Raw genomic sequence first — 23697 nt, 5'->3', positions numbered from 1 at the left:
TCGATTACCCCTTTATCTTCCGAGAATTATATCTATTTTTGTTAAGAGATGTTACTCTGTATACTTAAATTTTTGCCTTTTACTTTTGCTTTTCTTTTTCTTCTCATTTTGGTAATTAAAGAAACAAACAAGTTTTATTCCGTAATTGAATGTATCGGCAAGCAGGTTTAAACCTGATCGGATTTTTACGACGTCGCGAAAAACGACCGCGATTGTGAGCGGAATCACGTCCAATTGCAACAAGCTCCTTGCGATTGTAGAAACGAGCATTCAGTTTTCCGATGAGATGGAATCGCGATGGAATCTCTTATGAGTTTAATAAGTCGAAGAAGATCGTAATCTCCTCTCTTTCGATGAGTTTTGGAACGTCGAAAACCGAAGATGATTTCACCGATCTTGCGCATCGATTACACTTTGACCTTATCTATTTGTTTTTTCTTTTCCTTTTTTTTTTGTTATGTCTCATCAAAAACATCGTAACGCCATGAAATTTATCTGTTACTGTAACGAGGAACGAATAGTTCGCTATTGCGCAACGGACTGTTAGAAAGTTTTCGTTGCTCTGATTACGCGTTAATTGCCACTCGGTTTACGACCAGCTTCAACCCGTACATCCTATTCGTTTAAATTTAATTGAGGCGTTTTATTTCTGATTATCAATAGCAGAACGGACGAACGCGTTCTGCAAATAACATTCGCGAGCTCTGCAAAATGAAACCTGAATCTCGATGATAAACTCAAGTTCGCGGATGGTACACGTTCGAAATGGATCCTGTCATCCCAGACTACGACTGTGAAGAATGCGCGGCGGAGACGCAAGAGAGGAGAGCCAGGCGATCGACGGAGGGAGAGGCTGATAGGGAGAAAAGGAAGGAGGGACAGGGGGGAGGGTTGCCCGGGCACCTCAACCTTGAGCGCGTGGACGGGGAAAAAAATCGCGACGCCTCTGCGCAAAAATTAACGGGAGCGATACAACATGGCCTCGTCCGCGCCGTTGTTGGTCCATCTCCCCCTTTCTCTCCCCCTCTTTTCCTCTTTCTTCTGCGCTCTCGGGCTCGATTTCGCCGGGTATCGTTTCGGGCGCACGATGTCACGCCGTCCGGATGCCGTGGCCGGAGGGCGGAAGGATAAAGGGAGAAAAAGAGGGCGAAAGAAAGAGAGAGAAGCGAACAATAGGTCAGCATTCGAGATCCCCGGCAACCCTCCCTCGCTAACCGTAAAGTCGGGTGTCGCCAGCTATGAGATACGTACCGGAAACACCCCGGCGTTGTACTTTACCAGACGCGGCATCTATACGCTTCGGCAGTCGTGACAGTCGTCTAAACAAGCTACCGCTTACTCTGCTATCCCGCCACCGCGAGTCCCGCTTCACCTGTCTGCCTCGCGTTGTGTGCGGCGTCTCGCCGTAACCAATCGAGCGCGTACGCGATTCACTTCAAATCGTACCGGCGCGACCGCGCGACAACGTGCGCGCGATCAAAAACGTATGTAAATTCCTCGTACAAGAAACCTGCCGAAGTTACTCTTTATGCCATGCATTATTTATTTATCGATTCATACATTTTTAAAAATTGATTCACATTTCCAAAGGACATCTGTTATCTATTATTTATTACAGGAGTAAGACGTAAAAACGGCAGATCGGTACACAATCCTACGGGGGCTTCGAAGTCGAAGGAATACTGATACGTTAGAACGGCTCTGGCGAAGATATTTATATGTAAAAATGCTTGCCCGCGGCTCGTACGGCGTCCGCGGGAAACGATGGAGGTAATTTGTAGCATTAAAGTGGTACAATAACAGACTTCTACGATACGTAACACAGGTTTCCTAGGTTGTAATGACGAGCCTCGGCCCTTCCGCAATTCCGTACGGCTGTATTTCCGGTATTGTATTTCAGGATCGTGCATTTTGGAGAGGAGAGGAACGCCGGTACGCAAGAAACGTTGTCGTAATGATGTCGCTTCGAAATTAATTCTGAAGAGGAAGAGGGAAGGAGAGCGCACTCACACTTCCGCGCTCATGGACCACGGGACGAAACTCGCACTAGAACGTGGCGTGAAACTCGTGTTACCGGGTCAAGAGTGTGTACCGAAATATACACGAGTAGAATACGAGAAATTTATAAACATACGAAGCTGCAGAAGAGACACATTCGCAAGCAGTTCGAAGAGGGATTTCGTTTCATATGCATTAAACGAAACAAAAATATAAAAAAAATAAAATAAAAAGGATAGCAAAAAAATCAAAAGATAAGCTGTATCACATTGCGCCGCGCAAATAGCTCGGCTGCAGCTTCGTATGATCTAGAAACGAAAAGAACGAAGTATTTACTGTATTATTACTGAATTAAATAAACAAGTATTTACTGAATCGAACAAGAAATCTACTTTTTTTTCCCCCTTTTCTATGACTACGTACTCCCGTATTCGATGCACCAACAGCGACTTAACGCAATAACAACGACAGTATATTTTCACAACTATTAGCTTGATAGAAAAAATGTTTCTTCTTCAGCTTCTATTAAAAGTTACAAGAACAAGCAAATTTTTAAATATCTCGATTCGTTTATATGTATATATTCTAAACTACAAAAACAAATCTCTGTCCAATAAATTGTAAAAGAACAACTAATATATAAGATAATTAGATTTTGCTTACAAGAATGTATCGTTGTAATTAAATAGTTTAAATTAATGTATCTAACCAAAGAATTTCGTAAACTCAGCATCTTGTTAGAGCATTAAGTCGAATTCTACTCGAAGATATAAATGAGGTACGATTACTACTACTTAATTTAATAATGCATAACGGCACATAAAAAATTAAAACGCAACGACGAGCGTCTCGACGATCGTTAAATCGACTGACGATGTTATACGCTGCCCAAAAATAATTGAGGGATCACTTTAAATAAATTGCTTTACATAAACAAATACATACAAGCTTTAAACGTAACAACCAGTTAATTAAAATAATTAAAAAATATATATAAATATATTTATTTTAAAAGAGAACAAGATAACCTTTCAGAGAATAACTTGATCAAAAATAGCATTAAGTTAAATGTACGGAAAATACTTGTCGCATCCCATTTTACTTTTTTTTTCAATCGCTAATAAATCTATTTTCCGAGGCCTACATTCCTTGAGACTTAAAAAATACTTACTTCCTACTTTATGTATAACGAATTCATATATATTTTTTTTTCTCAACAAAATTAACATAAAGGCACTTGTGCTAAGAGTCATGATTCAAAAATAAATATACATTTTCAGTAGAAAATATAGATAAAAGCATACAACGTATCTTTCAGTTCGTTACTACTCAACAAAATAATCAACTAGACTAGATTTTAAGGAAATAGATTTACAGGATTAAAAATTGATATACTTTACATATCGCAGGCTATTCCAATCTCAAAATCAAAATTTTGTTCTCAAACATAGATTTATCATCTTCAAAGATATCGCCTCTTTAGGAAAGTGATCCTTGAATTATTTTTGCAACGTGTTATACAATTTCCATTGTTTCACAATTAAATGTGATCCGACGCGCGTCGAGGGCATCGGAAAGCGGGTCTAACTAACATCGATAGTGCTTAGAAAATAATGCACGATTACAACGAGCTTTCGTGTTTCACCGCTGTTGTTTGCGGCAGTCTCAGAATAGGTACAACAACGAGCACGAAGAGGGCAGCGAAAAAAAAAAATCGACTGACCTTCGCGATTCCTCATCGTCGAATTAAGCCGCGCGATAATTAATCTACGATCGCGAAGCCTCTCTCGTCGGCGCGCTCACACACACAATATAATACGCATAGAATAGACGAACACGCAACGTACATACATATACATCTTACAATTCGTTAATCTCGCTAAGTGAGACAAGTATTCGGTAGTGTATGACGCGATTACATTGGCAGAGAAAAATATATAGCGCGGTTGGTTCATTCGGGTGATGGTCCGACATCACAAGCAACAACGAGTGAGACTTCAATGCTGGTTTCGACGCTGACTCCACTTGATCTTACATCGGGCAGCACATGAAATGGAAAACGTATCCCCGCTTTTATACCGTGCGGTAATTTTTTTGTGTACTTTAAAATCCGTCTCCGTAATATTCAGCGAAACTACGTCCGAACAAGATCTACCCTCGAAGTAGTAAGAACCGCTATCTTTAGATTCGTTTTACACGGGTTGTCAGAAGAAAAGTATATTTGTGAGACGATTATTCCACTCGCGAAGGAACTTGAAAACGACTTTTCTTACAACGACCAATGTAGAGAAACTTCATGCGCGGAGATTCGGGAGGAGCGAAAAATTGACTTCGTGACGAGACTCCTTAATTATATTGATTACGTTTCGTTACGTCGCATCAGCGAAAAGTCGAATGCCAAAAAAATCGTTTCAAGATTTAATAGACTTCGCCAATGTATTTTCTCTCCTCAACATCTCGTTATTACATTGCACGTGCAATGCATGTCACATATACAAGAATATGAGACGGAAAACGTTAACGTTTGATAACATGTCTGTTAATTAGCACCGATCGCGAGTTTTTTTTTCTTTGTTCACATTGTTGCATCAACGACGCCGTGTGTAATGAATAACATGTATCAACGAAGCGTCACTTTTTGCAGATAGGAAAATGTGAAAGCGACGCTAAATCGCGGCGAACACGCCGTCACCGTCACGGAAAGCGAGCGCGTGACTTTCGCGCAATTCCTCATCACAATGTGTACAACAATCGGCAATCAGTTGCCGACAATGCTAATACTTAATGAAACTAAATGCTACAGAGTCGACGAGAAGTAATTACAGGTATATCTTGGTCCGCTTGGCCGTGTCGTCACGATTTCGCGTCGTTTCAATCCTATTCCATCGATAGGGAACAACGTTCGTAAAGCAGTGATCGCTCTTGTTACGCTCAACAGAGTCCCGTTTTTATTCAACCGGTATCAAATACCGCGATGCCATTTTCAAAGAACGAGTCCGGGACGACTCGTACGGAACAATTCAATCGACGTGACAGGTTCCAAAAGCGACGAGTATTATTTATACATACATCTGTAATTATTCATCGATTGAACTCGGCGGGATTCTGCGGTAACAACACCTGAGCATTAAAGGGTTTATATCTTAGATCATATGTTCCTTGCGCTGAGAAACTAAAACTGATACTACCGTGCTAAACGAAATTTTTGCTGACAACTTTTTACAGCGATAAACCAAATTTTATACCGACAGTATTATATACTACACGAAACGCTTCGAATTTTAAACATACGTTCAGAAATTGCTTTACGTCAAAAATCTATTTAGCACGTTTCTCAGTCAGTTCGAGGGCGAGTGATTAAGAATCTATTTCGATTACGGCGCATCTAACAAAAAGTGTCGTCATATAAATTCCTTTACACCGCTCTTGCTGGTTTAATACCCTTTGTTTTCATACATAACGCAATAGAGATCGCAGTGACGAGCCTGGTACAGTGCTTCGATGCTCTGGATCATTATCACCATTACACGCTACGCTTTCAGTTCGATTTAACTTTCCATTGCCTTGTAACATCGCGTGCTAGTTTCGTTATTCTCACCGCGCTCTCTTCTTGCCGATTGGTTTAACTTTAAATTGTTATTTTTATATAATTTTATATCAAGTTATTAATTCGTTTCCAAGCTTCGTATTTTCCAAAACAGATTTATTTTAATTTAATGTACTTTACTTTTCTTTAAAGATCCTCAGAGAGGTAACTCCGGCAATAGAGAGTTAAAAATGCATTCGGAATGGGATGTGCACTCGAACGATCATCCCATATTCGACGGCATTACTCGCGTGCGCTAGAACTAGGACACTGTAAGATCCATAACTATGAACGAATGTTATAGCGACAAAATATACATACGTGGGCTCGCAAAAGCCCGTCGTGAAAGATTCCAGAAATCTTTAGATTTGATTGCGCGATGGTACGAACTTTTCGCTTACACAGCTCGTTGCTTACATCTAACGCTGTTTGTGCGATATCATCACGCTCTCTTGCGCGTGATATCAATAGAGGAATGCGCGTGTCTGGCAATACCGTTCCTATCCCGATGGGCAAAGATCATTCGTCACGAGCGGAACGCGATGGTCGCCAACGTTGCGACGGCAGGTACAAATCAATCGTAAACGTACGAACCGTCCGTTTCGAAAATAAACGCAAGTCGAACAATTAGCATCGGTTGCCACTGATAACGATCTACGAAAATTGATAGGCGTAGTTACAAGTTTATTCGTGCCTCTTAGAAGTAACAAGATCGTCGTTCGGGGCTTAAGTTAATAATTTAATGAATATACACCCTTCGCGATCATCGAAACGAGACACGCATAATTCGCATAAAGATCGTAAAAATCGTCTGCTTCCGATCGATGCTGCGCAATACTTTTCGGCTTCTACCGATTTTGATTCGACTCGCGCTGCTTGGCTTAACATTTTCTCCACGACTTCACACTCATTCCCATCAGTCGGAATGGATTACACACACTCGTACTTCGTTAAATTACGACAACGTTACTCGTGCCATGTCCGAAAGTATTGGAAAGCGCCGAAAACAAACGAATTAACAAATAAACGAACAAATCTACGATCGAACTGAATGCTCTGTCTTGTTCGTGTACGGGCGTGTATTCGTATGCCGGCCCTCTCTTCGTTTCATCGCATTAAACCGTGTAAAAAGTATTTCTTTTTAGGAACTTATAATACTACTCGTGGCCGCCGACTAACCCGACGACGACCTTTTTCGTTCGCGCGGGTTTTAACAAAATGCGTCTACGTGTCGCGTGTCCGTGTCAAAATCAAACTATATACATACATATACATACTCCGGTTATTCTCGATAATCTTGTGCGATCTTGCTTTCAGTCGACGATAACTTAACGCTTGTTTTCCTTTTCCACCTCGTTATAATTTATCTAAATGCGCGCGCTTCGCTATTAGCGGTGGATTTTAATCGAAGGAACGCTTACTGCCGCAGCGTAAAAATTCTAGAGTGAGTCGAGAGGACCAACGTTTCATTAAGAAGTCGAAGGAGTAATCGCGCGTGTCCCCGGTTCTCGCTTCTTATCGTGGAATGTCGTAGACGGAACAACGAGAACATCTCCGCGCTAGCCGTGGTTTCGTTTTAGAGCCGTGGTACTTACATATGTTAGCCATCATATCTGTCTCTCAGTATACACGTGCCGTTATGTGACATAGATTACGCAGAAATATATTACGCTTTATATTGGACTTTTGACGAAGGCACCACGGCTCTTCTGTGAAACGTGTGCACGTTTGATCACTCCGGTTTTGACAAAAAAAAAAAAAAAAAAAATGAATGTGCATCGCAAACTCACGTAAGCCGCGCGACCGAGCTCATCGAGTCGTTGTCGTCGTCGTCTGTCAGTTAGACCGGGCTATCTCGTCGAAAGACTATTATCTTGTCGACAGACTCATTCTCTTTTCTTTCTTTATCGCACTTTCATTAGATTTGCTACTACTAATTGATCATATGCACCACAAATTCTTCCTCAAAGCGTCGGATTCATAAATCCCTCTATTTAAGTCTCGAAGAAATCGCTGGTTTTTGCGCGTACAAGTTTCATTAACGTTCGCGCGTGGATTTCCGGTTCTCCACAGCTCTCTTCCTTTCTTTTTCCTCGATTTTTCTCCTCTCTAACGACACTCGCTGGTCTTCGTCCACCCTCGAACACTCTTGTAAGATTTTCTACTTTATCACAGATGTTTTGTTCTCGATTTTATAACGCCCTGCCTATACCTACAGCTCACTCGGTAACAATCGATCAGGGATTCTCGTGTCGTGTTCCCTGTGTTGTTTTTGCATACTATGCAAGATTTACGCCAACACGTATTACAATCACAGCTCTCGTCTCGCCATTTATGCACAAGAAGACACGATCACACGCTAAGGCCTGCCTTAGTACAAAAATATACATTCGCTTCTTAAAAAATAGATCTTAGCATTCTGTACTGGCTAGCGTTCGTTTGATATTTTACAGTATTTTGATTCTTGGCAGGCTGCTTTTAAGGGTTTACGTTATATTATCGGCTTCTACGAGAACCGCCATCGAGTGAGCTCTCTCAGGGCTTATTCCGATCTAAACGCTAGCTTGTGCACCATCCCTTTTGTTTTATTTCGCATTCGCGACGCACATATTCATAAATGCATTCGCATTCGCTCGATCGCAACAGCGAAGCGATTTTAGACCAGGCCGAGGTGGAAAGCAACGTGGAAGAAAAAGCGCGTCTGAGGCGCAGCGAAGAACACCGTGAAAAAAGACCGGCTACTGTGTTTAACTCGGAACAAGCAACAATTTCTTTTATTTTTATTTTTTTATTTTTTTTTTTTGGATATGTGCTTTCCATCCTGCCTCTCCTTATGAATATGGCAACGCGCGGCGGTAACATGCAGCCCGCTCGACTTGTTGTATACACCTCTTTCGGCAGATTCAGTCTTATGCTTGTGGTTTTGTCGTTATCACGCTAGAGCGACACGTGGTTACCTAGTTGCGTTGTGCCCGCGTCGAGCAGGTGCACGACCACCTTTCTACACACGATATTACTTTATTACAGAGGACTCGCAGAGATGGTACTATCATATCACTTGATTTGTTTCTACGATTCGCGGATATCTGTTAGTTACATTCAAACGCGTATCATTTCGCTTCGCGCTCTCGAATAATTTTTTTTTCCTCGCTTCTTTCTCTATTCGCACGCTATTAAACTTGTTCTCGCGTAATTGTCGCATGGTTTTTGCTCACATACTTTACTCTCACTTTCGTTATCTTTTTCTCTCTTTCTTTCTCTCTCGCTCATCATCACACTCACACGTTGGACATCGCGTCCCCGAATATAGTTTTTTCTTTTTTTCCTCTTTTTCTTCTTCACGCGGAATTTTTGTTTGTTGGAAAGAAAAATGGGAAGAAACATAAAATTATTTCGTAAAAGTTCTTGACCAGTCCGAGTATTATCGGTGGTCAGCGGACGAACATTAGTTAATTACATCCGCGTTTATTCGGTAATAGTTACGACTCTTGGAGACCGTTGATCGGCTCCTCTCGTTTCGCGTTAGACTTTCTCCCTTTTTTCTCACCTGATGTAAAAATATACACGCGCGGAATACGAAATGAAAGGGCACGAGCGTGATATACCTTAAGTGTCCGATCGTGGTCCTGGCGAACGTGGGCGCGTGTGCACATACGCTCCACACATTCGCGAGAACGGCGACGATTATAAGGTGTTTAATCTGGTTATCTTTCTATGGTGGATGTCGCGTGACAGATTTCTCATTGAATTTACCCTTATCCGCGACTCAGGTACATGTTAAGGCCCGTTCATCTTGTATAACAGCTGATCGTACGTCGAAGAGAAACGCTTATTCTTTTTGCTCCTTGCATTCTTCGCGTTTTTATCTGCTTCATCCTCCTTTCCTTTGTGCTTCCCTTATCTTCATACTTTCCTCTTGTATTTTTCCGCACGCAACTCCGCGTTGTTCGCGCGTGTATCTCGAACGCATGGAGAGACGTATATACAGAAACCACATATAAAAATCAATATTAATACATGTGTGACTACAAGTTACGATATACGATAATGTAATATAATTATACAAGAGCTCGAAAAAAAGTAAATAACCTCTCGGAATAGTAAACGGTGTGTATATACGGCATATACGGTTGCATTTTGGTATTTCATCTTTGTTACGAATAACTCTCTCTTTCTCGCGCTTTCATTCTCTTTCTTACGTTTTCTTTCTCTCTTTTAAACACGCTCTCATAATCGTCATTGTTAATCGCACGACAGAAATAGATGCGCGCTGCGTCCGGATGTTGACGTGTTTAAAGTTCGACAGATAATACAGTTATACATACATATACATACATATACGATAAAGCGGATAATACTCCGATTTTACAGATATACCTATATTCGTGTGTTCGTCATTAGCGGTCGCTAAGAGCACGATCAGTATAGACGGTTATACATATATTTGCATTATTCGTTCGCTACGCATTATCACCTGTCGAAAGTTATACGTTGAACAGGTATGAATATATACCGAGCGATTTTTTTTCTTTTTTCTATTTTACTCGTAACCGCGCTTTACGTATTTCGTCGAGTGGATTGCGCTCTTTCCGGTGCGCGTTATATTAATATTTGTACAGAAGCGTCCGATTGGTCTTGGTATTAAAAATAACCTCGGATCGCTGTATTGACTTCGTGTTTTCTTTCTATTTTTTTTCTCTTTAGCTTCGAGACTTTTTAATGCTCCCACGCTTATTCGACGAACTTTTTCGCGAAGTCTTACTAGATATTTACTCTTGCACGTCATGCTCTTGGCGCTCGCTATCACCTAACTTCCCAGAGAATTGGAAAAATATGTTGTTAAACGCATTTCTACTTACATACGTTTGGAATTTTGTTATTCGTTCCAGTGGAAGATTACGAGTTCCGAACCTCTCTTTCTTTCTTTTTCCTTTACGTATTGCGCACTTTCTTCTTCTTGCTGGACAAATCATCGGTATCCTTGTTCCAGCTCGATTGCGCTTTGTATTGTACATCCCTCACAAGACTCACAGCACATCTGCAATCTTGTTCTTAGCTACGTCATTTTAATGTGCTGCACTCTTTGACCAGAATAATAATTGTAGTTAATATAAAATGTACTCTGGCTTCTTCTGGCAATATCGATTAATAGGCGAGAGGGACGATATCAGCATATCGCTCTTGATGCGGTAATGTACATTCGTGATCACATTTCTAGCTTCACTTTGCCAACAAAGCGCGACTCCTGGTTTTCCATAAGAAAAAAACTATAGTGCATATAAATCACTGAAGAGATCGTCTCTTAGTTGAAAAGACATCTCGTTGTCTGCAAATGTGTTGTAATTTGCATCAGATATATCATCAACAAGTCAAAAGTAGATCTAGTTTGACTACTATTTATCACATTGATATAGTAACCGATAGAAGTATTGTAAACGAGGAGAAAGTTACGTGTGCGTTTATCTCTCTGTATCTTTCACATTACGCCAGAGTTTCCAACTCGGAAAACTATAACGAGATTTCGAATCTATAGTGCGCATGTTGTTCAGCGTTTCATCCTCGTTAAAAATAATCTTGTAGAAGAACAAGAGATGAAATTTAGTAATATTACTTCTGAGAATTGGTGGCCCAAAAATTATTTTCAGATAATCGTACTGAATAGATATTTTTCTTGACTTTTGTCAAAAATTATTTTTGATCACTGAGAACCAACGGCATTATCACTTCTCTACTGTCGCCTTTGAAAGGATTCAGTATTACCATTGGCAGATCTGAATCATTTAACGGCATCCAATGTGGACCCATTATATCTCGAATTTCCTAAGTGTTGAAATATTGTATACTTACAAAATTTTCTACTGACTTCAAATTTTGTTATTTTCTTATCGTATAAAATGCGACTTCTAAATTTTTATATTTAAAAATATAAAAGATATTTGTCAAGGTACTCGTATACTTACACGTTCGATGTTTTCAGTCTGATCTTGAAGCCATAATTCAAATTCAGATGTCAGATCACTTTTTGCAAATACCAGTAATTTAAGAGTATTGCCTCTAAGACGCGCGATAGCCAACAAATTTTCTTGATAATATTTATGACCCAGGAACACCATCTTTGTAAGTTTAGTACACTTCCATGCCATCAAAACTAAAGAGTCAGGACTATAATAAACAATAAAATTATATATTTAAATTATATTTTATCATCAGGGAGATACGAGTTAAAGTGAAAAAATTCCTTACCCATTTGGATCGTTTGGATCAAATGTTGATGGTACATACTGCTTGCGATTAATCGAATCTATCCATGTTAATGATTTGAGCGTGTGTGCATACCACATTGATAATCGATGTAGTGCTCTGATATTAATGTTTTCGCAAAACAAAACTTGTAAGTGTGTTAATGGCATAGCAGGGCAAAATATATCAGTATCCAAAACCTTAACGCCGGCATAAGAATGTATAAGATTGAGTCTTAATTCACACTGTGGACTGCAAATAAATAATTATTAATTAAAACTCATCCTCTTCCATTAAAATACTATTTTTATTTATAACTAAGATAATTCTAAATATAGTTAATGCTCTCACTTTTTTTGAACAAACATTTGCCAGGCCATATTTGTTGTTCCCGGATAATCTTCTTTCCAACCATGTATATGAATCACAAGTCTCTGCATACATCCACTATCTAACGCTTCCAGTAAAGTATCGCTGACATACTCATAATCCAGAGTTAAGATAGACAATCTGATAAATGAATTAAAAATAGAATTATCAAATTCAAAGAAGTCATAATAGTCGGGATCGTCCTTAATAGATGCCAGACTGAGGTGTGTTAAATGTTTGGAGTGATGAAGACGGAGAGGTTCCAAGATTTCTGATAAATTCATTATCAACTCTTCTCTACATCCCAGACTCAGAGTCTCCAGGCAATTAGAAGTCTCAATAATATTTACCAAGGACTTTACTAACAATGTGGATTTTTTGTAGTTACTGCAAAGTAAACAATTTTTTTTTTTTTTTAGTAAAAATGACGAAATAATTGATTTGCATTTTTAATTAATACCTGACATCTTCGTTATCGAAAGGAGAATCGCAAGTATTACTGTTGAATTCCAAGAACAATTTTTTTAACTGTCTGTTTTGACCTAGTTTTTTCAGAAGCTTGCACGTCTCGCTTAGGCAGTTGATAGATCTAGGTATATGCCAACGAATTGTAGCTTCGTGAACACTCAAAGCAAAACGATTTGCCAAAAATCTATAATAAATATGCTATGTGTATTATACAATATTTAACAAGTCTATAAATATATGACTAATCTGGTTTATTCTTTTTTCTTTTCAACTAATCTGGATTTACTAACCGGGCCCACATAACGCTATCTTGATCCCTTAACACAAAAGTGATTTTTTTCCAAAAATTTGGGTGGAATAAAGTACATCTCCAATTTTTGCAAACCTGTGGAAATTCAACAACAAACCTATTGAACTAATTTTATATTAATTAAGAATAAGTCCTAAAGAATTGATAACATTATTTCTTCCACACAATACATAGAAAAGAAACTCGAGTCCTCACGTACACATTCACACATCGTGATAACGTTAGTAAGTTAAACTTCGGCTCATGCAAATAACGGTTAAGCAAGCGTGTCAAATTAAAAGAGAAAGAGAAAGAGAAAAAGAACCATGGTGGACGTTTTCAATAGTATATGTTCAATAAGAAATATTTTCGTAGCACGGCATTATCGACAGGCACAATGTCAGGTCAGTTTACAGCGTGAAAGAAGAAGAAAAACAAGACATGTCATCTCTTTCCTTCCTAACGCTTCCTGCTCGCTCTTTCTCACTCTGACTCTGTCGTTCTCTCTCTCTCTCTTTCTTTCTTTCTGTCTCTCTCGCATTCTCTCTTGTACATATATACCTGGGAGGCTCTTATTCTGGTCTCGTGCGACAAATATGAGAATATTTCCTGCAGGATGACGGTGGGCAGATTATTCCAGGTCGGGCCGTGGTCTTCCTGCGGCATTTCTGACGCGCGGCAGGCAAGGACGCAAGATGAACAGCTGTTCGCTGTGCACAGCCTAGACAGCTGTTGTCCCTCGCGCTTCGTCGAAGTCGCCACCATCTCCGCTGTCGCAACGTCCTCGTTCCCGTTCTCCGATGCCGTCGCGACGACGCCGCTCGCCGTCATCGCCGCGTGAAATCTTGCCAGCCGCAATACGTCCGACGTGTCGTCACAGGCTCGCATCACGCTCAACCAGCCGATCGGCCGGAATCGCGAGCCGTTTCCTTCGCTGTTCGACCTGTCGCCGATCGTGGCCGCGGCCGCGCCGTTCACAGCCGAGACGGGCATATATGTATATACATATAAAGTTGAGTGCATGCACGCGCGATACGTACCGCGAGCCGATGTGTGCACGCACCGAACTCGCGATCACGACTTACAGCACTACCAGCCTACTCTCTCGCGACCGTGCCGCCCGCTCGTCTCGCTCGCCACACTCACCTCTAACTGCCACCACCACCGTCCTCCTCCTCGCGAACTTCGCGTCTGCCCGTATCGCACGCATGGACATATATACGCGTGGCAGAACTGAATTCACGCCAGTGGTCGCAGATTTTAGACGGGCAACATACGCACACTAGGCACAATGCCGTGTCCGTGTGTGCCCGTAGCGCCTGCTAATGCCTCGGACGCAGAGAGCCCAACTCGGAATCGCGGCTTCCACGCGACAGATACAGAGGCTCGTCCGTGTGAAGCCAGCGTTTCGGCTGCCGTCGGATAGAAGAACAGGCCAGAGCTATACAAAAAAAAGATTTTGTAATGATTTTATAATTTACTAAAAGAATCCATGCGCGCGTTATTTTTTAAAAGACCGCAATTACAAACTACGAAGAAAATCATATCTTACCAATCTGTATGAGTTTCAGCGGAGTTCTAAAGTTCTGTCGGTGACTGTAACATAAAATAAAACATATTAATGTAGATATGTTAGCATTTAAATTAATGTAAAGCTTAATTTTAATAAAGATTGTATAAAAAAGAATTAATTCTCACCAAAAAGTTGCTCCGCCGATGCCTGATACCCTTCCTGGTTCTCCTCCTCTTCTCAGGATGTCTGCGGAATGTCGGGTCGATCCTTCCTTCAATGCTAGAGTATTATCTGAAACAGAAAAATTACGATTAATATTCTGTTCCGTTCGACGTCTTATTGAGTTATCGATTTCTTGAATCAAAATCAAAAATTTAACGAGAAAGGCGATAACGCGTTCTGAAGCGCGGTAAAAATAAAACGCGGGATAGTGAAATTATGATTAATATTCTGTTCTATTCGATAATTATTGAGCTATCAATTACTCGAGTCAAAATTCAAAATTTAACGAAAAAGGTGGTTGTGCGTTTTGAATAACGGTAAAGATAAAAAGCGGGATAGTGAATACCCCCCGGTGGGGGTAACACAAGGGGGTAAGGAATATCCCGCGCGATAGTAGGGAAAACATGGAAGGGGTTGGGGGAAGTTTCCGCGGTCATTCTACCGACGACTTTTGACCGAGCAACAAGGTGACGTGGACCTTGCTTGAAGTGACAGTTAGATTTTTGTGTCGAGATCCAAGGTTAAAAGGAAGTGTCGTGGACTATCCCGCGAGTGTCTACCGCGGTAGGAATATTTTATATCGCGGCCCGTTTTATATCGATGCTTCGTGCAAGTTTTGTGTCGTTCGTTACACCGACCGAAGGATTAAAGTGACAGTTGGACCGCGCTTACGTCTCAGGGTCGTGTTTAAAGATTTAACGGAAGTGTCGTGAATATCCCGCGAGTGATCTAGTGCGCGGAGAACGTTATTTTATCATAAAACAAGGATGCTTTTTCGTGATCGGAATATTGTTTCGCGCTTTCGGGATATAGTGATTCGCGTTTCAATTTATTTTTTAATTGATTGTCGTACAGCCGGAGTACGCGTTATCTCTCGCGGAGTGTCGATTTTCTGTTTGGTAAGACGTGCTAATAGTGTACAGTGACCGGCAATGATGACTTGACTCACTGTGGCGACGGCGGCTAACGCGCGTGAGCTAGGGTGGAGTGCGTTAGGCCTTACCGCGGATCGTGTGCGTGAACCTTGGAGTACCGAGAGAGAAAGTTGGAGGAAGGCATCTTCATGTTCTGTTCTGTTCCGCGTGCGTGTGAGAGAACGCATGAGTGATCGCTAAGAAATCATTATAGGCGCCTCTAATGATTTCTTAGCGATCACTCGTGCGTTCTCTCTCACATGTACGGTCGCGAACAGAACAGACCATGAAGATGCCTTCCTCCAACTTTTCCCTCGTTTTCTCGTTTCTTTCGGTACTTCAGGACTCACGTACGCGATCCGCGGTAAGGCCTGACGCACTTCACCCTAGCTTACGCGCGTTAGTCACCGTTGTCGCAGTGAGTCATGCTATTATTGCCGGTCACTACTATTACATGCAATTCGGGAAACGGCATCTTCTGTTTGAGAGATTCGCGTTACGCCGGATTGTGCGATGCGTATTTTAGTATTTTTTAATTTCTATTTGAACAATTTTTCCTTGTTTTATGATAAGTTACGCTCTAAGTGACAATGTAATAAAGTGCGCGGTGAATATTATGTGAGTGAGTGTGAGTGTGAGTGAGTGTGAGTGTGAGTGTACAGTTTTGTGTTTTTGCATATAATACGGGATGCCGTGTTTAAGTTATTATAAAACAAGGTCGCTTTTCTTGTGATCGGAATATTGTTTCGCGCTTTCGGGTTATAATTCGCGTTTTTAATTTATTTTTTAATGGATCGTCGTACAGCCCGGAGTATTCGTCGGTCCCTCGCGGAGTGTCGTTTTCTGGATGGTTAGCCGTGTCTGATAGTGCGTGCGCTACTGCACGCAATTCGGGAAATTGGCATCTGCTGCTTGAGAGATTCGCGGTACGCCGGATTGTGCGATGCGTATTTTAGTTTAAAGTCCTATTCGAACATTTTTCCTTGTTTTATAATAATTTAAACTACGAGTGATAATGTAATAAAGTGCGCGGTGAATATTATGTGAGTGAGTGTGAGTGAGTGTGAGTGTACAGTTTCGCGTTTTTGTATATAATACGGGGTGCCGTGTTTAAATTATTACAAAACAAGGTCGCTTTTCTCGTAATCGAAATATTGTTTCGCGCTTTCGGGATATAGTAATTCGCGTTTTTAATTTATTTTGTAATTGATCGTCGTACAGCCGGGGTATTCGTCGGTCCCTCGCGGAGTGTCGTTTTCTGGATGGTTAGCCGTGTCTGATAGTGCGTGCGCTACTGCACGCAATTCGGGAAATTGGCATCTGCTGCTTGAGAGATTCGCGGTACGCCGGATTGTGCGATGCGTATTTTAGTAATTTTAAAGTCCTAGTCGAACAATTTTTCCTTGTTTTATAATAATTTAAACTAGGTATGAGTGATAGTGTAATAAAGTGCGCGGTGAATATGAGTCATAGTGTTATGAAGTGCGCGGTGAATATTATGTGAGTGAGTGTGAGTGAGTGTGAGTGTACAGTTTCGCGTTTTTGTTTATAATACGGGGTGCCGTGTTTTAATAATAATTTAAACTGTGAGTGATAATGTAAACTAACGAGTGATAATTTAAATTATGAGTGATAGCGTTAGGGGTTAATGACAGTATTTCGCGAGAGTTTCCAGTGCGCGAAAAGATGACTCGACGACGACGACGACCTCCCATCTGAGAGGAGGAGCAGGCCCGGGGGGTATCCTGCATCGGCGGAGCAACTTTAAGGTAAGCATTAATTTTTAAATCAAAATCTTTATTAAAAAGAAACTAACATGTCTGAATTAATATTTTCCTATTTATGTTACAGTCACCGGCAACAACTCCGCTGAAGCTCATGCAGATTCGTGAGTCGCATGCTTTTTTTTTTTTTTTTTTTACAAATTTCTTATTTAATTGTCTTTATTTCTTTTTATTTTAATTGTTATATTACATATGTTTTATGTATACTTATATATTTTCATATGCATATGCTTTAATATATATTACTTTCAGAGAAATGATGCTTTTTTTACAAATTCTTTATTTCATTGTCTTTATTTCTTTTTATTTTAATTGTTATATTACATATGTTTTAGGTATACTTATATATTTTTATATGCATGTACTTTAATATATATTACTTTCAGAGAAATTATGCTTTTTTTTACAATTTTATTATTTAATGAATTAAATAAGACAGCTGTCTTATTTCCTTAAATTAAAATACAGGCGCGCGCCTGTATACATATATTACATATATTTATTTGCAATAATATTATATTGCTTTAGGAAAAATGATGTGTAGGATGCATCAAAAATTTTTAACCACACCGGTTGTACTTGCAGAAAATATGAAAAGTATATACAACCGACAGTCCGCAGTCTGTTTAAGTGGGACGGAAAATTTTTGTTGCATTGTACATTAAAAACTTATATTACATTATACATTGAAAATGTCGGATCATACACAATTCGGTAACTCGAATTTCGTACTACTTAAAATTATTTTAGACTCCGCGATGTTACCGAGAAGCGGATCTGAGATATCTGCCGGCGACGCCACGAAAGAACAGGACAGACAGTGTATAGGTCTGGCCTGTTCTTCTATCCGACGGCAACCGAAACGCTGGCTTCACACGGACGAGCCTCTGTATCTGTCGCGTGGAAGCCGCGATTCCGAGTTGGGCTCTCTGCGTCCGAGGCATTAGCAGGCGCTACAGGCACACACAGACACGGCATTGTGCCTAGTGTGCGTATGTTGCCCGTCTAAAATCTGCGATCACTGATTCACGCGTCGATCGACCCCCGCGGGAAGGCGCGGGGGTTGATTCACGGCTTGTGGAGAAAATCCGCGAGAGGACACGACGTTGACGAAAATTTGATGAGTTGATAATGGTTAATAAAAAGACTTTCCCCCGGAGAAACGATAGAGATTGATAGAAATTAATATTTGACGTGAAAAAGAAAAAAAAAATCAAAGATCAATGATTTCTTCCAGTAAAAAAAAAGTCTGTTAGTATAGTCACATGCGACGATACCTACGCCTCCGCCCGTAAGCCCTCCGGTTTTCCGCGAAGACCAAAAAGGCGGTGCCACCGTCGCATGGCATTTCGCTCGCGGCGACGGCCCGTGTTTGCTCGTTAATCGATCATTTCGGGAGTCGGTGCCGCGGAATTGCTCGACGTTAATCGCTCGTTGCCACGGTCAACCCGTGGACGTTGAACAATCCAGGAACAACGAGATCGAAGGGAAGAGATTGCGAACCTCGCAGCGAAGTGCGTGAGTGCGTGAGGGTGTGCGAATACGTCGAGAGTTCGCGAGGCATGGTAGTTGCCAGGCGGCGGGGTTAGCGCGCGCGTCCTCGTTTCTTTTTTTTTTTCCCCCTTCTAGCGGTCGAGAGTCCAGCACGGTGAGGAAATGAGGGATCGCCGATACCAGACGATGCTACGGCATGCGGTGTGACGTCGCTTGGAGGTCCAAAGGTCTCGGCGAGGACGAAGTGGCGGCGAAGGTGGGAGGAGGATCTCGCGGGGCCGACCCGGAGACACACCGGACGTTATGACGAGATAACAGATGCAGGATGAGACGCAGCAGCTGCGGCGGTAACCTATTCGGTTACGCGGTCCTGACGTTCACCCTCACCCGGCTGAAAGGTGAGTTCATTTAATAGTATTTAAACGTCCGCGGGCGCTCGCGTTCCCGTCGCGCCTTTTTATTTTTATAGCCGCATCGATTACCGGAGGAAGCCGCGGTATTGTGCCCCGCGAACGTGCTTCGCGCCTCAAAGCCGAACGCTCGAGGGCTGTCAGGAAAAAATGGGACACGTTCTATATAACGTGTGTGCATAAAAGTGCACACGCGCGAAGCTGTCCGCGCGCGTGTGGATTCGCGGCTCGCGGGCATGTGCGCGTACGCGTGCGTGTGTGTGCGCTCGTGCGTGCGTCCGCGGATATAACATGTATACTCTTGTCAGCGACATTTACTCTGCAAATTAAGTCGAATTGAATTCAGATCGAGACTTCGAGCTGAATAATGACGAGGCGAGATTGAACTTTTCGCCGCGAAACGGAGTAAATTGCGTTTTGTATTGCGCCTGGATGTCTTTCTTCTAATTTGGCAATTAGCAGAAAGTAAAAGAAATATATGATATATAATTTGTGAAATAATTGACGAGTATAATATGCATTGATATTTACAGTGCACGCAGAAGGTGGAGTCGCTTGCAAGGATCAGCATGGGCACTCTTATGAAAGCGGCTATCACTACATTCCTGGACCTGAACCATGTACCTTCTGCATTTGTGACAATGGCAATCCGAAATTGTGCAAAGCATTTATTTGCAAATTTCTGGAGGTACACACAGCGTCATTCTAGTAACTGAGTAAATTTTTTTACTTTTAAACTTGGAAGAACTCGTATCATAAATTCACTTTTTGTACAGGAGAATTGCAAGTCTTTCCGACGAGGTAATACCTGTTGCGAGTTTATTTGTCTGGACGACGCATTGTCGAATGACAAGGCCGACGAAGCAGGGACTAACGCGATAGATGGAAATGTAAATTATGATATAGGTCTGCGATCGGTTGCCAGTTTCGTGACAGCAATATTTTCATTGAGTCTGCTATTTTTTTTGATACATCGTTTGCGTCAACGTAAAATACAAGGTAATGCAGTGACACGAACGATTAAATGTGCACTTATTTTCGTAAATGTAAAACTGACGATATAAAAATTATCTTATTTTTAGTTTGTGTGGCAGGCCGAGAAAATAGACAACTTGGAGAGGACCAAAGAAGCTTAGGTAATATGGGATACTTGGAGAGAGGCGGGCTACCCCACGGGGTTCCCATGGATGACATACCTTGTGGGACAGGTTATTCCCTGTGGAAGCCTCCAGGCAGCAATTACTTTCCGCGTGGTGAGGCTCCTCCTCCTTACGAGGAAGCAATCGCAGCCGCGAGGGCGGAACAAGCATTACTGTCGATAAATCCGCACACGTTGCTGTCGATGAACTTCTCAGATAATTACATGCCAAATGGCAACAATCATGCGAGCGTAGCGGTTGTCACAGATACGCAAAGCGACTTGAACACCGTAAACCCACAAGCGTCGTCCGACAGTACATTGCATACACCTTTGATGTCGTCTTCGAGTAGACCGTTGTCTAGTCCCGCGTATTCTGGCGGTTATCGACCAATAAGCCAAAGCAGTGCGTCATCCACTGTCGGTCTGAATACTAGCACCTCCACTACGAGTTTTACAATGGGAACAAATACATATGAGAACTTACCGGTCTCATCGGTCGCCATGACAAGTTTCAACGACAGCCAACACTCCGCGGTAGCCAACGCTAGTACACAACCATTGCTACCGATATCGCATTCCACTATACCAAAGAGCTATCGCCAGCATACGACCATGTTCTCACGTCAAAGCGGTAGCAGTGGCGGCGCGTTCACGATATCAGCGACTCTGTCGAATTCGGACGTGTCCTCCCATCGCACAATTCCGCGCACGTTGACTTGCGTCGTCAATAGAACGAAGGATGTCTTGACAGATTGTTCGGCGAGGGATTATCTTCGTTTATCACCGAGCAACATTGCGGCATCTCAAAGTCTGTCGCGTTCTGTGCAGCTGTCCGCAGCTGCAGTTGCAACTTCCAGCAGTTACAAAAATACCAAAGACTCGAATGTGTTTTACAAAGACGCTTCTGTGGCATCAGCATCCGGTTTGGCGCAATCAGAAAATTATGCCGTGGACTCGACAAGCGTACCCGAACGGACTCGCGAATACACGGTATAAAAACGTACAATGTATTTTATAATACACCCTACTTTAAAACATTTAATATTACTAATAATGATTTTCAATTGCAGCCTTCGTTGAGCGTAGCTAACGAGATCAATGCGAGCGGTAGCTTTGAATCGGTGACTTGTACCTGTAGCATGCAAGCGTTACCCACTTTACACGACGACACGGACGATTATCGAAGTGAGTGCGAGAACTGCAAAAGCGCGACGGGTTCCCGCTATTACTTAGATAACGAGGACGAGCTCGTTACATCTCTTCATGAAACTATGACATTACACAGAAGGCCGGACGAAGCAGCATCAAGTGCCACACCACATTATTATAGAACTTCACTTACACTGCCGACATGTACGCGCCAACGTACAAGGTAAAGATTTCATTAACTTATTTGTGTTTTTTCTTTCTTAATTATTAGAACTACGGCAAACTTTTTTTTATATTAACATTTTTATCAAAGGTTAAATGCAAAATTGCTAAATACTTGTAAAGTTTATCATACGTAGAAAAATGTACTACATAAATTTTTTTAATGTTTTTGTACCTAGGATTACGGGAGCTCGTGAAAATTGGTTCAACACCATGCCAGAAAGTTCTAGCGGATCTTCGGACGAAAATTAAGTATTACAAAAAAAAAATAATAAAAAATAAAAAAAATAGAGGAAAATGTTCAAGTGCGCAAATAAAATTATACACGCACACATAAAGAATACATACATTCATACAAATACAATATAGTATGTACATGTTACTTAAAACTATTTAAAAGAAAAAAAAAAAAAACTTAATCTATACAGAGTGTCCCAGAATTATCGCGCTTCTTCTCTCGGATGAGACTGTTAATTAAACGCATTTATAATTTCCGCATCACGTCAAGGTTCAAGATAAAGATAGTTAAATTTGTTATATAACGTTTAGCGCGATGCAAGGATAACTTATGTTATGGAACTGTTAGTTCCATGCATCTTTTAATTTGTTTGATATGGTAACAGCTTAAGTCTTCCAAGAAATTCTTAACTTCTCTGCTCTTTCCGCGTAAGATCTAAGAGAAACTGCCAGTTTTTGGGACATCCTCTATAGTTATTCATCGTATTATCATACTCGTTACCATTGTCATTATCATCTAGCGGAGATGCGTGAGATTTTACCGCGAGTGAAGTCTTATAAGCTTGAAATGCTTTGAGATGGATCAGTGGAAAAAAATCTTGCAGTAAATGTATCGCGAATCCGCGAGTATCGAATATTGTCAATCGTTGTTGACACCATTGATATCATTATCATTATCATCACATCGTACTATGTTACCATGACAGTATCTCTCTGAATCATTTTATGTACCGAATAAGAAATATTCCGTTTTATCCAAAAGGATTATACAGATTTTAATGATAGATCTTTATTGTAAAAAGTAGAATAAACTCATATCTGTATATGTATATGATATTAGGATAGTTATTAACAATATAACAGTTCATGAAACTCCTTTCATGAAATGTCTAAAAAAAAAAAAGGGAAGACACAAAATTTTTGTCAGTATATAAATTATAGTAATATATTTGTTAATATATAAGTTGCCTATGGCACCGAATATTAAAGACCCGCACAGCAAGCAGCCGTGGGTAAAATTTTTATGAGTACGAATTGTAACCCGACACTCCCGGGGTTAATTGGAGACCGTTATTATTATTATTACCGATCACTTTTGTGCGGTGATAAATATTTCAAATGTTTGTTCCAATTATAATTTTATAATTTATAGTTTTAACTTATGGATCTGTATGCATTTACGCAGCGCAGTAATGTTACGTATCTCTATCAAAAATTTCTTATTTATATTCGCTTATTCGAATTGTACTATTTTTTTTTTTTTTTTTTTTTTTTTTACGCCATTAATATTGTCTTATAAGACGAGTGCAGAACAAAATTCATTTTTGACTGTATGTACAATTTTATATTGAAGGTTTAATTAAGAAGACCGATTTGAACCAAAAGTTAGAAAGACTGATGGATAAGCAATCGGTTTATCAAATTTTTAGTAAGATAAAAAATTATCTTTTTATTTATCTGGGTGTGAATAAGAATCAAAGATACTTATGCTTTGTTACATTGTGTAGATATATGTATAAAAAAAAAAAAAAAAAAAAAAAAGAAAGGACAAAACTTGGCTGCACTGTAAGGTTGTATCCAAATCGGAAAGTAATAAAGAACGGAAGTGCCAAAGTGTTCACGTTAGACGAGTAAATGGAAGTGAAATTGTGATATTTTAA

General features: G+C 40.8%; 2 protein-coding genes across 2 annotated transcripts; one reads left to right on the top strand and one right to left on the bottom strand.

Moving 5' to 3' along the window:
- Positions 1-1519: 1519 nt before the first annotated feature.
- LOC139103120 (F-box only protein 33) lies at positions 1520-14182 on the bottom strand. The gene is made up of 7 exons (XM_070657518.1): positions 13512-14182; positions 12952-13046; positions 12654-12845; positions 12176-12580; positions 11828-12076; positions 11545-11746; positions 1520-11404 (listed from the first exon to the last, which is right to left on the bottom strand). Exons 1-7 carry the CDS (start codon positions 13971-13973, stop codon positions 11273-11275), a joined length of 1737 nt encoding a protein of 578 aa, XP_070513619.1. The 5' UTR covers positions 13974-14182; the 3' UTR covers positions 1520-11272.
- Positions 14183-18764: 4582 nt separating this feature from the next.
- Positions 18765-23310, top strand: LOC139103408 (serine-rich adhesin for platelets). Its single transcript, XM_070658030.1, has 6 exons — positions 18765-19275; positions 19821-19975; positions 20064-20286; positions 20370-21418; positions 21499-21800; positions 21979-23310. Exons 1-6 carry the CDS (start codon positions 19203-19205, stop codon positions 22049-22051), a joined length of 1875 nt encoding a protein of 624 aa, XP_070514131.1. The 5' UTR covers positions 18765-19202; the 3' UTR covers positions 22052-23310.
- The last annotated feature ends 387 nt before the right edge of the window (positions 23311-23697 follow it).

Source organism: Cardiocondyla obscurior, linkage group LG06, assembly GCF_019399895.1.
Source record: "Cardiocondyla obscurior isolate alpha-2009 linkage group LG06, Cobs3.1, whole genome shotgun sequence".
NCBI classification, from domain to species: Eukaryota; Metazoa; Arthropoda; class Insecta; order Hymenoptera; family Formicidae; genus Cardiocondyla; species Cardiocondyla obscurior.
The sequence above is the reverse complement of the archived record's forward strand: the minus strand, read 5'-3'. Positions and strand labels throughout refer to the sequence as shown.

What these genes read in the sequence shown, in the direction of transcription:
- LOC139103120 (XM_070657518.1), bottom strand. Translation starts at nt 13,973, where the DNA reads ATGCACTCAACTTTATATGTATATACATATATGCCCGTCTCGGCTGTG. An exon ending in CCAGAATAAGAGCCTCCCAG is followed by an intron (nt 13,047 to 13,511) that starts GTATATATGTAC and finishes GAATTTCCACAG; the next exon opens with GTTTGCAAAAATTGGAGATG. An exon ending in GATCCAAACGATCCAAATGG is followed by an intron (nt 11,747 to 11,827) that starts GTAAGGAATTTT and finishes TGTTTATTATAG; the next exon opens with TCCTGACTCTTTAGTTTTGA.
- LOC139103408 (XM_070658030.1), top strand. Translation starts at nt 19,203, where the DNA reads ATGAGACGCAGCAGCTGCGGCGGTAACCTATTCGGTTACGCGGTCCTG. An exon ending in TTATTTGCAAATTTCTGGAG is followed by an intron (nt 19,976 to 20,063) that starts GTACACACAGCG and finishes CTTTTTGTACAG; the next exon opens with GAGAATTGCAAGTCTTTCCG. An exon ending in AACGGACTCGCGAATACACG is followed by an intron (nt 21,419 to 21,498) that starts GTATAAAAACGT and finishes TTTCAATTGCAG; the next exon opens with CCTTCGTTGAGCGTAGCTAA.